At 41.1% G+C, this 14,631-nt stretch overlaps 1 protein-coding gene across 1 annotated transcript; it reads left to right on the top strand.

The window, feature by feature from the left end:
* Window positions 1–3,476: 3,476 nt before the first annotated feature.
* zic1 (zic family member 1 (odd-paired homolog, Drosophila)) lies at window positions 3,477–13,981 on the top strand. Its single transcript, XM_068709873.1, has 3 exons — window positions 3,477–4,748; window positions 5,192–5,355; window positions 5,750–13,981. The coding sequence occupies exons 1-3, from the start codon at window positions 3,788–3,790 to the stop codon at window positions 5,945–5,947; spliced, it is 1,323 nt and encodes a 440-aa protein (XP_068565974.1). The 5' UTR covers window positions 3,477–3,787; the 3' UTR covers window positions 5,948–13,981.
* Window positions 13,982–14,631: the final 650 nt, after the last annotated feature.

Raw genomic sequence — 14,631 nt, 5'->3', positions numbered from 1 at the left:
AAGTTGATCCAGATATACAGTCGTCTTTCTTTTGTCGCAGTGAACAAAGGCTGTGCGGCTATGAAATAGCAATTTCCCCACTTTGATTCTGCAATTACAAAACAGACTGTCTCGCAAGAGGATGCATATTGCCAGTATAAAAGTTGTTAGGATCATAAATAATGCAGTGATATCTTCATTTTGCCCTGCAACCTATGAAGGACCACTTTACGCACAAATTACGCACAACTTTACGCACGTAAAAGGTCGGCGTCAGCGGTTAACTTAACCGAAGAAAAACTCCACGTGGGAGTTTAAAATAGTCCGGAGTATATACCATTAATATGCGTTTTGATAAATACCCATATTTAAACATCCAGCCGTTCGCCCTTCAGCGCGTGCTGCAGCGTCGACTCCGTGCTCTGCTTGGTGGGATCCGTGTAAATAGTAAGTGTGAATAGGGCGAACTGCGGCCATTGTCCCGAGGGGAAAAATTGTAATGGACGGGACCTGTTGTTATGATCCGGGGTAATTTTGCTTTAGACCCAGGACGGCAGCAGATGAGGGTCACAGGAGGTGGTGCCGTTGCAGCCTCAAGACCAAAATATAACGTGTGTGTGTGTGTGTGTAAGTATCGGTTACTACAATAATATCTTACTAAGTATAATATGTTGTTATCATTTCTGCTTTTTTTGTTTGAATGCTTAATATAAATATATTAGTTATGGATCATAACAACATGCCGTATCAATTATCTGTTCATTATTTTGTTGCCATGCACTTTGTCTTTTTAAACCATCAGCCGACTAACAGGACTATTTTCAAAATACAACGTGTGGTTACTGAAATGATTGGATGTTACTGTACACGGATGAAAGCCTAGGTGCACATACAAAATAAAATAAATACTTATCGCAACTAGGGCATTTAAAAATGTATTTATTGTATTGCCATGGTAATACTTTTATAAATAACTTATAATTAACAGTCATGACTTTAAGTATATATCTTGTGTACTGCAACCAAATAGGGGGGGAGGGGTGATGGTGGTGGTGTGTGTGGGGGGTGGGGGGGACTACTGAACGGTTAATCTTTGTAGTTGAAGACAAAAATAAATTACTGCGTGAAGCGACCTTAAAGAAGGTCACATTACTAATCACTTTGATGTGAATATGAAAAGTGTTAATGTGTGATTTAACTTCTGATGTGATCATAAGTCATTTGTAGAAATGTATTGTCTCTGGCGCTCGTCAGTATCTTAACCTCACACTTTTTCGTTGCTGACAAAGTCAACTGAAAATAATACATTTTCTTTCTGGATGACTGAATGTGTCGTTTTCAGATTAAAAAACAACAACAAAGTACATATTTGAATATGCTGATTAATAATACACTCACTCACTTTATTTTTATATGAGAACAATAATTTAAAAAAAATGTGATTCCTCTTGGTTACTTCTCTGAATTGACTTGTCGACATTTTTGCTGACAGCCTCGTGTCCAGCACGTTAGAAATTGAGTCAATATTTTGAGACATGACGGATCCAAAACATGTTTATTAAATGGCCTTTACGCATGGGACTCATGAGGCTCACAGCTGCCTTCAGAGGCATCACAGCACCAGCGTACTGCACAACTTTGAAGTGCTATTTCTGGTCCAAGTTGTGCCTGCACTCACTCTTGGAGACCAGAAGCAGGGGAGTTGTATCAGATCCCAAACAAAAAAATAAAAGTTGCATATTGTAGAGAGGTCTCCCAAAACGCTGCTTTTTTCCTGCTTTGGCTAAGTTGCTCTCCCTGTAAATCATAAATAGCTCCAAGTAGCCATTTTAAATTCTACAGTACGCCTCCAGCACATTAGGATCATGACACTAAACAGTTAATGGCGTGTTGATTAGGGTGCATCTTTTACGCAAATGTCTAAGTTACATAGCCATATAATTTATCGTAATCATTTTGTGGCACATAAGTGGCACTGGAAGTTTAAATCCACTTGTTAAGGCATGTAGAATTCCAACCACTCTTTTCTTGGCACACAATATCTAATTTAGCCTCTCTTGTTGCAAGTCTGACTAAATGACCTCCACTATTGACTTTCCCCCTCTTTCAATGATATGCCATTCTTACCGTTTCCACCTGTTGAAAGATCCCTCCATAGTTTGCATAGCAGAGTAGCGGGCTACCTAAACCGCTGGATCAAGTTGAAGGCGTACATGTTAAGATGAGAACAACAGAACGTGCCCTCTTCCCCTGGTCTCCCAAGACTGACTTGGAAAATGCCTTGCAGAATAGCCTAGTAGCCAAGAAGATATTTTAATGGTCCGCATGGCACGTCTGTGCATGTGGCTTTGAACTCTAGCGGCCGGAGGTTCCTGCAGAGAGCGCCGCAAATCCCACTTGATAACTTCGACAACCCACAACGTTTTACACACAGGCTATATGCATCACTGGCCTGCAACAAAAAAAAAATACTAAATTGCACAGGCACAGCCAAACCGTGATGGATACATTAGGCATACAAGTGGATCCAAGTTAAATACTGGCCTATATAGCCACGGTAACCTTTATGAACGTGCTGGTGAGGAAATCTAAAGCACAGATGTTTCACTGGTGTGAGCTCCAGTGGACGCCGAAACGTTGTGTTCAAGGGAGACGGAACAACACGGAGTGCGCGAGAGGCAGACAACAAAACGTTGGAGTCACCGCGAGGTGAAAGGGATACGTTGATAAAAACCCAATAACAAACCTTTAAAGAGAGCGATGGAAGTGTGCAGACTTCATATCGGACGTTAAGCTCTCCCATGGGGTTTCTCGAAAAAAGACCTAAAACTCGCGTGTATCCGTACCTGTACCTGACACACGTCACGAGGGTCCATCTTTCAATGGAATAAGGTTTGTTTATTGAATTATTGTTGTAATTTATTATTCTGACATTGCAAGCTTGTGTCATACACTAGACAGATAGATCACACACACACACACACACACACACACACACACACACACACACACACACACACACACACACACACACAGATATAAATATACATTGATATGCATAATGTGTGGGTGCTTAATTGTACAGGAACGTCATCATCTACACCACCAAATGGTTTTGGTTACCGATCTAATGTCCCCATGTTAAGAAAGACATAAAGACACGTTTGTTTTATAAACTGCAGTTTATGATAAAACGCTTTATGTGGCTGCAAAACGTGCTTCGACTTTCTACAAGGCCAGTTGTTGCCTTGTGTTTCTCAACTTTTGTTTTGCTGTTATTAAGCCTTTTAACCAAATCCACAGTCAGCAATCTCACAATATATGGGATTGATGATGCAAAGAGGCCAATAGAAGTGTGGGCCCTGCACCGTGGATTGTTATTTGGTGAGTGGATGTTATTGGGGGGAAAGGGGCTCCGCCAATGAGCGCGCAGCTCCGGGGCCACGTGACCACCCCCCTCCTCTCCCATTCATCAGGGCTGGACTGTGTTGTCTTTTCAATTCATTTATCTGCAGGAATGATTGCGACTATCAGTCTACAGCTCACCGCCTGACTGAGGAGGTGAAAGTTGCGCCACAGGAAGATAAACCGCAAAAGACAATATTGCATGTATACATGATTCTGCGTGTGCATCGGATGAGCGGTATAGGGGAATTCCTCGCGTCCTAAAAAGTAAACAGAAAATCGGTGGATTTGAGAGTTTGCTCAGACGAGAGAGGTCCAAGAGATAGAGCGAGGGGGAGGAAGAATATCTGTGCGTGATTTTTTGATTTCTGCTCTCAGTCGTCTCGGCGAGTCTAGACTGAAGATGCTCTTGGACGCAGGACCGCAGTATCCCACCATAGGAGTCACTACTTTCGGCTCCTCACGGCATCACTCAACAGGCGAAGTCACAGAGAGAGAAGTAGCGTTGGGGATCAATCCGTTCGCGGATGGGATGGGCGCCTTCAAAATAAACCACAGCTCCCACGATATCGGCTCCGGACAAACGGCGTTTTCCTCCCAGGCGCCCGGCTACGCGGCAGCCGCCCTGGGACACCACCACCACCCGACCCACGTTGGCTCTTACTCCACGGCGGCTTTCAACTCCACCAGGGACTTTCTCTTCAGAAATCGGGGTTTCGGGGACGCCACCGGGGCGCAGCACAGTTTGTTCGCCTCCGGAAGTTTCGCAGGGCCACATGGACACTCGGATGCAGCGGGGCACCTGCTCTTCCCGGGGCTCCACGAGCAAGCGGCGAGCCATGCGTCTTCCAACGTGGTCAACAGCCAGATGCGGCTGGGCTTCTCGGGGGACATGTACGGACGGGCCGACCAGTACGGCCACGTTACAAGCCCACGGTCCGACCACTACGCGTCGACCCAGCTGCACGGCTATGGCCCCATGAACATGAATATGGCCGCGCACCACGGAGCTGGGGCCTTCTTTCGATACATGAGGCAGCCGATCAAGCAAGAGCTCATCTGCAAGTGGATCGAGCCGGAGCAGCTGACGAATCCCAAAAAGTCGTGCAACAAAACTTTTAGCACGATGCACGAGCTCGTGACCCATCTGACGGTGGAGCATGTGGGGGGACCAGAGCAGACCAACCACATCTGCTTCTGGGAGGAATGCGCCAGAGAAGGAAAGCCATTCAAAGCCAAATACAAACTTGTAAATCATATCAGAGTACACACCGGAGAAAAGCCCTTTCCGTGTCCGTTCCCCGGCTGTGGCAAAGTATTTGCTCGTTCGGAAAATCTAAAAATTCACAAAAGGACTCATACTGGTAAGATCCGCTCTCATTGCCCGCTTTTTTTTACTGCCAAATCCATGTTGACAATATCCAATTCAAAATATGCATGCGATCTGGGTTGTTTTATGTGGCAGATGGAGTCTCCTTACTGGCATGTGATTCAGTGCAGTTGTCAACAGACATTTTTTCAAATGTTATTTTTAAAGTCTTGTTATTTTCTGGTAAAAGTTCTTCTTGTGATACATATTTAATTTGAATAAAATGAATTAGCCCATGCCCTTAAGTGGCTTAGTCAAATATATTTGCAGTGTGTAAGCAGTTTGTCTGTCAGTCAAATATATAAGTATAAAGACGCTGCCTTGTAATTCTTCACCATTAGTCTGTTTCCACACATTAAAAATCTTAATATACAATAATGAATATGTAATTTTGAGATCCGGTGTTAAACATTGCATTTATTCTTTTTTTGTATTTAGGTGAGAAGCCTTTTAAGTGTGAGTTTGAAGGCTGCGACAGGCGATTTGCAAACAGCAGTGACCGCAAGAAACACATGCACGTCCACACGTCTGACAAGCCCTATCTCTGCAAAATGTGCGACAAGTCATACACACACCCCAGCTCCCTCCGAAAACACATGAAGGTAAAAGAACCCTTTCTTTCTTATTCATGTCTTTTTTATTATTGTTTTATCAACATTTTATCACATCTTAAATATGTTTTTTTTTTGCCGCTTGAAAATGAGAATATAAATATTTACATTGTGTAATAATATTAGAGGAGGTTCATCATTTTTTTTTTAAAGAAATAGAGAAACATAATTTAATTTGCCTTGACAATTTATTAATTTCCTTTAACCCAAAAAATAGATTATGATCTTAATGACAATAATAATGTTTAGGTTGTTTTTTCCCACATGTTCAAAACAGTTAAATAGGGACATTTGTTTTGATTCATTTCTTATGGCGAAAATACAAAGCAGGGACCAACCAGCCCATGCAGGATGCTTTTTTATAACGTTTTTCTTAATGTTGAAGGTCCATGAATCCACCAATCCAGCACCGCAGCCATCTCCAGCGGCCAGTTCAGGGTACGAGTCGTCCACACCTCCCACTATAGTATCACCGTCCACAGAGAACCAGAGCAGCAGCTCCATATCACCAGCAGCCTCAGCAGTTCACCACACAACCAGCCACAGCACGCTGTCGTCAAATTTCAATGAATGGTACGTGTAAATATTTTTGGAACAAACAAAAAAAAAAGAAATAGAAAAAAGACTGCAGAATAAAAAAAAAAAAAAAACCTGCTTGGAATCAAAGACTTTATAAAGTCAGCCAGTGAAACATGGACTGAGAAAACACGGGATCATTTACAGGCTGTCTTAATGTCAGTGAGAGAGAATGCATGGACAAAAAGGAGGCGAGGACAGCCACCGAGTTTAACTTTTTCCCCTCAATATTCCTTTGAGTCCTTATTTTTACTGAGAGACTGCTCAGAAGAGATCTCAAAAAGCATGCTATCTCCGGGTAGAGGCCTGAATTTTTGTACATAAGGATTTCACCAAGTTGGAAAAAAATGTAATATTTTATTTTGTAAATAATTCTATCACAGTTTAAGGGAATTTGTGAAAATGTGGTCCCTAGATATATGGAAAATGAGATGGTTTTAAGAATATTGCGATGAATAGACTTCATTGAAAAGAATGTTATAGTCGTGAACCAAATGTGAATTATTCAGTATTACTACAGTCTACACGTCGACCTAACCGACTCTTAGTATTAATGTGCTTTTGTAGCCTATTCAGTGCAACATTTTCGTCCAAGGTCCAGTTTGAGTAGCACAGTATCATTGTTGTTATTTAATGTCATGTCGATAAATCGTGTAGTGAAAGCCTGAAATTCCGTGTCAATCTGTTTATGTACGTGATAAATATAAAATCTCTGTCAATTGCTTTGTCTGAAAGGAAGTATTATTACATGTAAGTAGCTCAATTTTCCATATTTATCCGCATGTAAAGGACCGGTAACATGTTAGATATGATCGGTATTTATGGAGAAATGCGCTCGTATGTAAAATTTAGTTTACAAAAAAATGTTTGGATACATTTCGTACTATATTAAAGGATTAAAACAAACAATAATGCATTGCGTTGGAGGTTATTGGTTTCATTGGTGAGGTTGGTCTCAACATGGGTGCTGTGTGGAACGAATGGGTTCCTTTTATATAAGCTTCACAAAATATAATAATTAGCTGCAGACTTTTTTCACCATAATAATGCATTCAGCACGGGTTCGATGAAAGAATTATCGCACAAATAATTCTAACTCTTTATTTTCTCTCTCTCTCTGTGTGTGTGTGTGTGTGTGTGTGTGTGTATGTGTATGTGTGTGTATGTGTGTGCATGCTTTTGCACGTGTGTGCATGTCAAAGGCAACGTTTCATTTAGAGCTAAAGGTTGTGTTTCAAACGCACTGTCACAACTTCCCTGACAGTCAATGATAAGCAAATTCACTCCCCCCTTCTGCATCTTCTGTTTATCCCAAATTAACATCCAACACTTTGCCCTGCAGTAATGTGCAAATTAAATCGATTAATCACGGCGGTTGTTCCTCAGTGTAAACCGAGATAGTTTGCGTTACTTAATTGTTCGGGAATCTAATTTTCAAATCTAATTTATTTTCTTTTCCGCGTTTGCCGGATTTCATAGATTTAGGGCGCTGAGGAGTCAATGTGGCCCCCTCATTGTTCCTGGCTGCAGCTTGCTTGACCGCCCCATTAGGCAGAGATCACATCAGCAGCCGCCAGTGATCATGGTTAACACTGCCAGTGTGCACGGAGCCACGATATGTCAGTCTGCAGCTTTGTCAGGACCGCTGTATAGCCGAGAAGAACCAAATAGCAATTTTAATCGTAAAAAACAATCCACAGCACAGGAGCAGTGTGTGTGTGCGCGCGCGCCCGCGTGTGTGCATGGACGCGCGCGCGAGCTTTCCCGTTTATATCAGCAAAAATAAAAAACATCCACCATCTTAGATGATTTGCTGAAATGTATTGAAATGTATTCATATTTTCTTTTCACGGACTATTACATTTGGAGATAAATGAAGGATGGTAATAAAATGACTTTTTCGACTCTATTTAACACTATCTATTTAGGTTCCAGTGCTGATGCTTCACTGACGCACTGCTATAGGGAGAAAAGACGCACTCCACGCCCAGTGAATTCGTCTGAGAAAGTCACTTTGCAGCTTTATAGAAAAATGTTCACATGTAACTGGAAATATAAATACAGCAGTTTATAGTGGATGTGTTAAAACTATCTTATGTGGTTCCTAGGCTGGCGATGTATTCCACACATGCGCCATATTTAAATATAAAGCTGAAGCCAGATGGGCAAATGTAGATATGGAAGCTGAATCCACCTTAAACCAGTTTATGCATCAGTTGAACTTGAGAGAACCATTTATATAAAATAAAGAAAATTCTGTTTAGAGTCCAGGCTGATATAGATGCAAAGATACTTCCCTTTGATCATTTGAGTTTTGTTTGGATTGGTGGTTATTATGGACTTCCGTTCATAGTTCATCCTCCTGTTTTTATTCCCCAGCTCATGTTTGACTGAAGAGAGAAGCTGTAACCCTTCTAGTCCAAACCGCTGCTCCTTTAACGGGGCCAAGACTGAATGTAAACTGTGCTGTTTAATTTCCACTCCAGCCTTCTGTTGTGCTGCTTTACACTGAACCCACACACGGTATCAAAAATAAAATACTCGTAAAAAAAAAGAAGAAGAGTCGACGACAGGCTGCAGCGCGCGTGCTATCAGACTGCCACAGAGCTCATAGTGACTCCATGATCAAATAGGAGCACAGGAAAAACATCCACTTTAAATGTATTTACGCTCAAGTCTGGAAATGACAAACACTGAGATATGGGGAAAGCGCAGGCGCCAGTATCATGAATATTTATCACCAGCACTTGTGGCCAGTAAACCGAGCCTGACGTTTGTGTTACCAAGGTAGACACTCGGCAGTTTAGCTGCGCATCAAATATCAGACCGAATGGGGGTTCAGCCTCCCACTTCATGCTTTTACACGTATACAAATCTGAATTGTGTTTGTGTTTTTGGCAAATAACACTCAGTTAATCCACGCAAGCTATATAATAGAATACGTTTAAAATGAACAAACATGCTTGTTTTTAATGCAAAAGTGGCTGCATTGTTAAGTTCTTCTTCTTTTTAATGACATTATGGATCTCATGTAGAGCTCTCTCTCTTCAGAGACAAATGTATTATGTCTGTTTCTGTTTTTTAGACATTACATGTCTCGTTAATGCAACTTTTGGTGAGACTTTTTGCCACTGACACGTGGATTATAGTCCAAGATTAGAAGAAAGCTATATCGCCTAATCCGTGCCCCTTGGTGGATGAGCTGCCCATGCCTTCAGCAGTCTGATCATGCATGCCCAGCTGCCGTCACTCAGTGAGAACCAAATCAATAAGTTAATACACATTTGCAGTTTGGCTTAACTATTAGGTTTCCGGCTAAAATGATCCTGTAAGTTTATGTGTGTGAGGGAGAGACATGTGATATCTATTTCTAACAGCTCCAAAGTCTGAAAACGCTCCAAATTGCAAGTCAGGAAATATCTTGCAAAAACGGTATCCTACAGCCTCCATCTGCTGAGCTTAAGGGTCCTAATACAAAAAGGTCAAATTCAAGTCAAGGCCACTTTAGTTTATTGGCATGCAGACATGTCAAAACGCCTGCAAGAAACCCTGTCGTATTTGCAGCCATAGAAGGATTTAATTGCCAGACCCAGGGTAATGGAGCAATCCATCCCCACAGTGAACGTCGACGTTTGCATACAAAGATAATCCAGACATTGATTTTTGTACACAAAATGATTTATAATCTTAGAATAATAGACTGGACTTGTTGTTATTATTATTTTTTATTTCGTCCTTAGCAAGAAGGCCATCACCAAAGACAGAAAAATATATGTTTCATGATTATTTAATTAAAATATGTGTAAATAGCACACCATAATATTTAAGCTTGTATTTAAATTAAATCGTACACTCCAACATCATACTATCCTAAAAAAAATGATTGCCACCTAAATGATGGTCAACTATATAAACTCTCTTTAAATCTTTATTATTTTCAAACCACAGCTCTTACATGTAGTTTGAGTTGGTCACTCCACCACGACCAAATTAAGCTTTATCCATCTTTAGAAATACAATGTCAAACTACCGTAAAAAAGAACCACCCAAATGATTATTATTTTTTCCAATGTATTATTTCCTTATGATAATCCTGACTGGAGCTCGTGCGTTCGCAGCTCTTTTTTACTTAAGCACATCCCTGATTGGGACATTAATCTCCGCTTTGCCACCGCAGTCCCTCTGCCGGGTTTGGAGAGGGCTCGTTATAGTGAAACATAGGCTCACGGTGACCCCCGTTGCATCAGTTGTGGTCTCTGACACGCTATTAAGTTTAGACCGTGCAGGAGATTTGTGGAGGCGCTGACACGGTGTTGTCGCGTCCCCTTTGACGTGTCGCTAAATGAGGCCACTCCAATTAGCTCTTTGCGACAGGTTGACGCTGCTGTAAAACCTCTGCAGAGGGGAAACACTCGCGTGTGAGCCGCGGGGACGTGCAGCGACGTCGCGATTCACCAATGAGCCGTTGTGGTGTAGTTTTTGGTGGTGAAGTGTCTTGCTCAAGGGCACTCCGGTGGTAGTGGCTGAGGGAAGGCAGAGCGACGTTTAATTCCAGGAAATGCCAGCGGCAACCGACGAGCTTCCGGGTACAACATGTCGCTTTATTTAACCCTTGCAACCAGCTTCCCATTCAGTGAAAGAGCTGTTTTTATTTTTGAATTACATTTGTGTTCACATATACACTGTCTTGTATTTAAATAATAACGTTTTCATTTTTTTCCTCTCAATTTGAAATACAGAATGTCCTTCTGTTTACAAACAGAACACATCATTAGGAATCATGAATAACTCACACATAGCTGTTAGTTTGTGTACACCTCAATGAAACGTAGAGTGACAACAGTTTCCAATCTTGTGTTTCCAATTGTGTTACCATAGAGCCACAGCCTTTTGTTTAGCCCATGCAAGTGCAGCTGATTCGTTACAGAGGCGTACACCATGCAGAGGATCTCTAATAAATTCATTAGCCGGAATGAAATCAGCCCACATTTTTCTTTTATGTGTAAAAAAAAAAAGCGATACATATGGTGTCTTAATAGGAGAGGTCCTCTCGCTTACAGAGCAGCTTGTCGACATCTGCTTATCTGATGAGTCTTATAATGACTTCTTATTTCGCAATGAGGATGACCAGACAAAGATAATGACTGACAGATTCCCTCTGATCCATTCCATCAGGGCAATGCTTTTTGTCAGTGTGCATCATGAGGTGTCCCTGAGGGAAATAAGGCTGAAACCATATGAAGTCCTATAGTGACGTTAAGCCTGATGCGACCTGATGTTTGGGGTTCATCCTGTTGCATGCTTTGTGCCCTCTTAAATTTAACAATGAGTCCCAATTAACCCATTTACTAGTGTTCTGTGTGGCATATGGTGTTTGAAATTGTTAGTAGACCCAAATTATTTCTTACTGCTTGCGATTTGGGCATTTCAGAAGCCTTTGTTCTCACTCATTACCAGGTCTACAAAAACAGGAATTGCCCAAACTGATTGGAAATTTGTCAGGGGAACACGGTTTTTCTTCTAATTTAAGTTTTGACTCTGTCCTCAGGGTGGTTTTGGGTTAGTTAAGGTTTGGCAGTTTACAATGCGTCTCTTCAAAAACTTGATGTATTAAAAGATCAGAATGACTTCTGCAAATTACAGTCGCAGTCAAACACATAAAAAACAAATCTTAAACCCAAGTCAGCTTATGAATACTTTAACATCCAGCAGTATTTGTAGACATTAAATCATGTCAGCAAATGTAGTGAGCTGGCTAGCCTCTGCACAGTGACTTTATCTTGGGGTTGCCTGAAATTCATTGTTGTTTTCCTGTTGGGCTACTTCCCAAAAGGTTCAAATAATTGTGAAGGACAAGAGGCAATAAATACAGGTTGTTCTGCCTGCCAGGTGCTCTGAGTGCAGATATTTGAACTAGAAATGGAATTGATTTTTTTTACTCAAATGTAAATCATTTTTCTTAAAAAAAAAGTGTGCAATGAAACCAACTGGAATCATAATTCCCCCTCTTTGCTTGCTCGTGCATGCAGAATTGCATCTACTTTCATTGCTAAGTTAAAATCCACACTTTCTTTTCTGCACATGTTTGTTGCCTGTTAATTGTTAAGGCTCAGTTGTTCAGTTGGATCCTGAATGTGGAAGAACATCCATCATCATCTCTCCATCAGTAGAGTTCACACTCAGGCTGTTTGTCATGTTAGTGTGCGCATTTGTAGATATTTTCCATTTCTTATTATTGAAGCATTTACTGAAAAGAATAACACTGTCATTGAGCCAAAAGCTGAAATCCTACAGTAAAATGTTACGACTCAATGGATGCATGCCGAAGGATAGAAATGTCAACAAACCATTGTGACGTCTTTCTACGCAGAAGGGATCAACCTCATTGCATTTTAACAAGAGAAGCTGTTGAATTGTACCGACTGATGATATGTTCCACCTCTCTGCAGCGCATTCATTTATAATTATACTGGTATCTCAGAAAGAGAATGATTAAAAGTAGAATTTGGCAAACAAAACGTGGCTTGTGAGGTATCATCATAACAGTGCGCTTGGCGTAGACATTTCTTTGACCAGCTGCATCAGCAGGACGCGAGTGGAAATGCAACTTGACTGGTGATGGGAGCCAAGAAAGATCTGGAAGCCGAACGTGTTTGTCTATGTGTGTTGAACTCTAGCAGGCAAAGAATATTAGCTACCTAATGTTGCCAGAGGATAGATTTAGGAGGAATATGACTCATTACAGAGACAGCCAGCAACATGGAACTTCACTTGGTATATGAGCAGTGGACTGTCAAAATGACATGTTAAATGTGTAAATTCGTAATGTAGGCTGCTAGATCCTGCTCAACATTTTTACAACACACGCTCCGGCCTGTGCGCAGCAGCTGCTCCTGTTCATATCTCGCAGTTCGATTTTATGTCTTTGACTCCTTATCTCACAGCAGACTCAGTGACTCGACGTGGTTTAGGTGTGAATAGATGGCAGCGTGTGATGTAACAGGGTCACGTCACTTCCAGGAGCTGCGGTGACCTCTGTGCTCCTTTGACAGGGATGTGAAGAAAGTGTGTGAAAGCACCTCTCTAGCAATATTAAATACATGCCAGGGGTTTTGAATTAATTTCAGGCCACGCCGCTAAGTTGAAAGTGCACAGAGGTGAGACGCTGGGAGGTAATACAGCCCGTGACTGCTCGGTTTCTTGTAAACATGCAGGTTAATAATACATAATGTGCTAACATACTAATAAGTGAGGAGGTTGAGTAAAGGGCTATTCTGTAAAATGTCAAACATAAACCAAACACCCCAAGCTAAAAGGTATTTCCTGATGCTACGTTTGCTTACATTTTGATGACTCAAGGTGTAACGGAGCTGAAAAAAAGACATTTTCGGGTTTGTAATGGTGCAGCTCGGTTACATTTGCCAGCATGGATAGTGTATCACTTCATGTAGACATCCTGGCAGACAAGAAATCCATCTACGCTACCTGAGTGACCAACCGTCTGACGGTTTCAACTGTGATCATTCAGTGTGTTTGCTGATAATAATTCCTAAATGAAACGTCATGCGTTTACATGACATTATAAGGCGTGCGTATCCCATTAATTACAATTGCTCGTTTCTCACTCATGGTTTGATTGATAATGATTGGCCCAAATTTGCTCGGTCCAGGTGTTTGCCGTTTATTATTTTTCCACCCTCTTCAATTAATCACTAATTGATGTTTCCACCTGCAATGGAAATTATACTACAACTGGCCAAAAAACCTCACACGTGACACTTTCTTTTGGAAAATATTTGGCGCTGAGATGCCATGATTTTAATGTTTGCTTAATGAAAAATAAAATATCCCAAACTAAGATACATTTTCATGACTGCGTGTAGACAGCACCTGTATCAGTTGTGTGTTTGAGGGTTTGAGTTGATTTGAATGCTCACCATGTCAGAGGATTATGTCTTGGTTGAGGTTGGGTCACTGTGTGGGACCTGACATGATATTTAATGTCTGCATATGGAAACAATTCGTAGGGGAATGTGGAATGTGTTTGAATAATATTGCATCAATAAAGACTTTTTTTATTACAATATGTGTAAGAAAATGTTGTTCTGTGTTTGTCTACGACGAATCATTCTGAGTTTCTCTGAAATATGAATTTGTTGTAAAAGGTAACTCAGTGTGAGATGCTGTTTGTCTAATAAGGCAGAGCTTGAACTCTATGTAGAGTTCTGCTTTACTGAGGTCTCTAAAACCTCTGTGCTCCACTGAAAGGGCAAATAAAATGTTAGCACTCACAAAAGGTCAAGTCTCTCCACAAGATCAAGTTCTGAAAAACAGCGAGGCTTTAACCGACAAATAACATCTAAACTTTCCAAGAATTGTAGGAATGAAGACTGAAATCTAGATGAAGGTGTTTCTGGAGCTCAAAGGAAAGCAGCATTATGAATTAAAACCACATCAGAACATCAATGTATGCCTTCTACAAGTTCTGTTGCACTGCTGGTTTATGTCTTAGTGGCAACTTGATAGCAACTTAAAAATAAATATTGAAACTTTGCACGCGTTGCAAGATGGATCTTCTACAGCAAGACAGCAGTATATTAATGCTGCAATTCTAACCATCAGTTATTAATATATAATTATGGTTTCAATCCACTGTGAATAATCTGTCTGTTTACTCATAGCAAATAGCAG

Source organism: Cebidichthys violaceus, unplaced genomic scaffold, assembly GCF_023349555.1.
Source record: "Cebidichthys violaceus isolate CVI_PGR_0920_01 unplaced genomic scaffold, fCebVio1.0.p SCAF_15, whole genome shotgun sequence".
NCBI classification, from domain to species: Eukaryota; Metazoa; Chordata; class Actinopteri; order Perciformes; family Stichaeidae; genus Cebidichthys; species Cebidichthys violaceus.
This window is presented reverse-complemented; position numbering and strand designations above follow the sequence as displayed.

What these genes read in the sequence shown, in the direction of transcription:
- zic1 (XM_068709873.1), top strand. Translation starts at nt 3,788, where the DNA reads ATGCTCTTGGACGCAGGACCGCAGTATCCCACCATAGGAGTCACTACT. An exon ending in TCACAAAAGGACTCATACTG is followed by an intron (nt 4,749 to 5,191) that starts GTAAGATCCGCT and finishes TTTTGTATTTAG; the next exon opens with GTGAGAAGCCTTTTAAGTGT. An exon ending in CCCTCCGAAAACACATGAAG is followed by an intron (nt 5,356 to 5,749) that starts GTAAAAGAACCC and finishes TTAATGTTGAAG; the next exon opens with GTCCATGAATCCACCAATCC.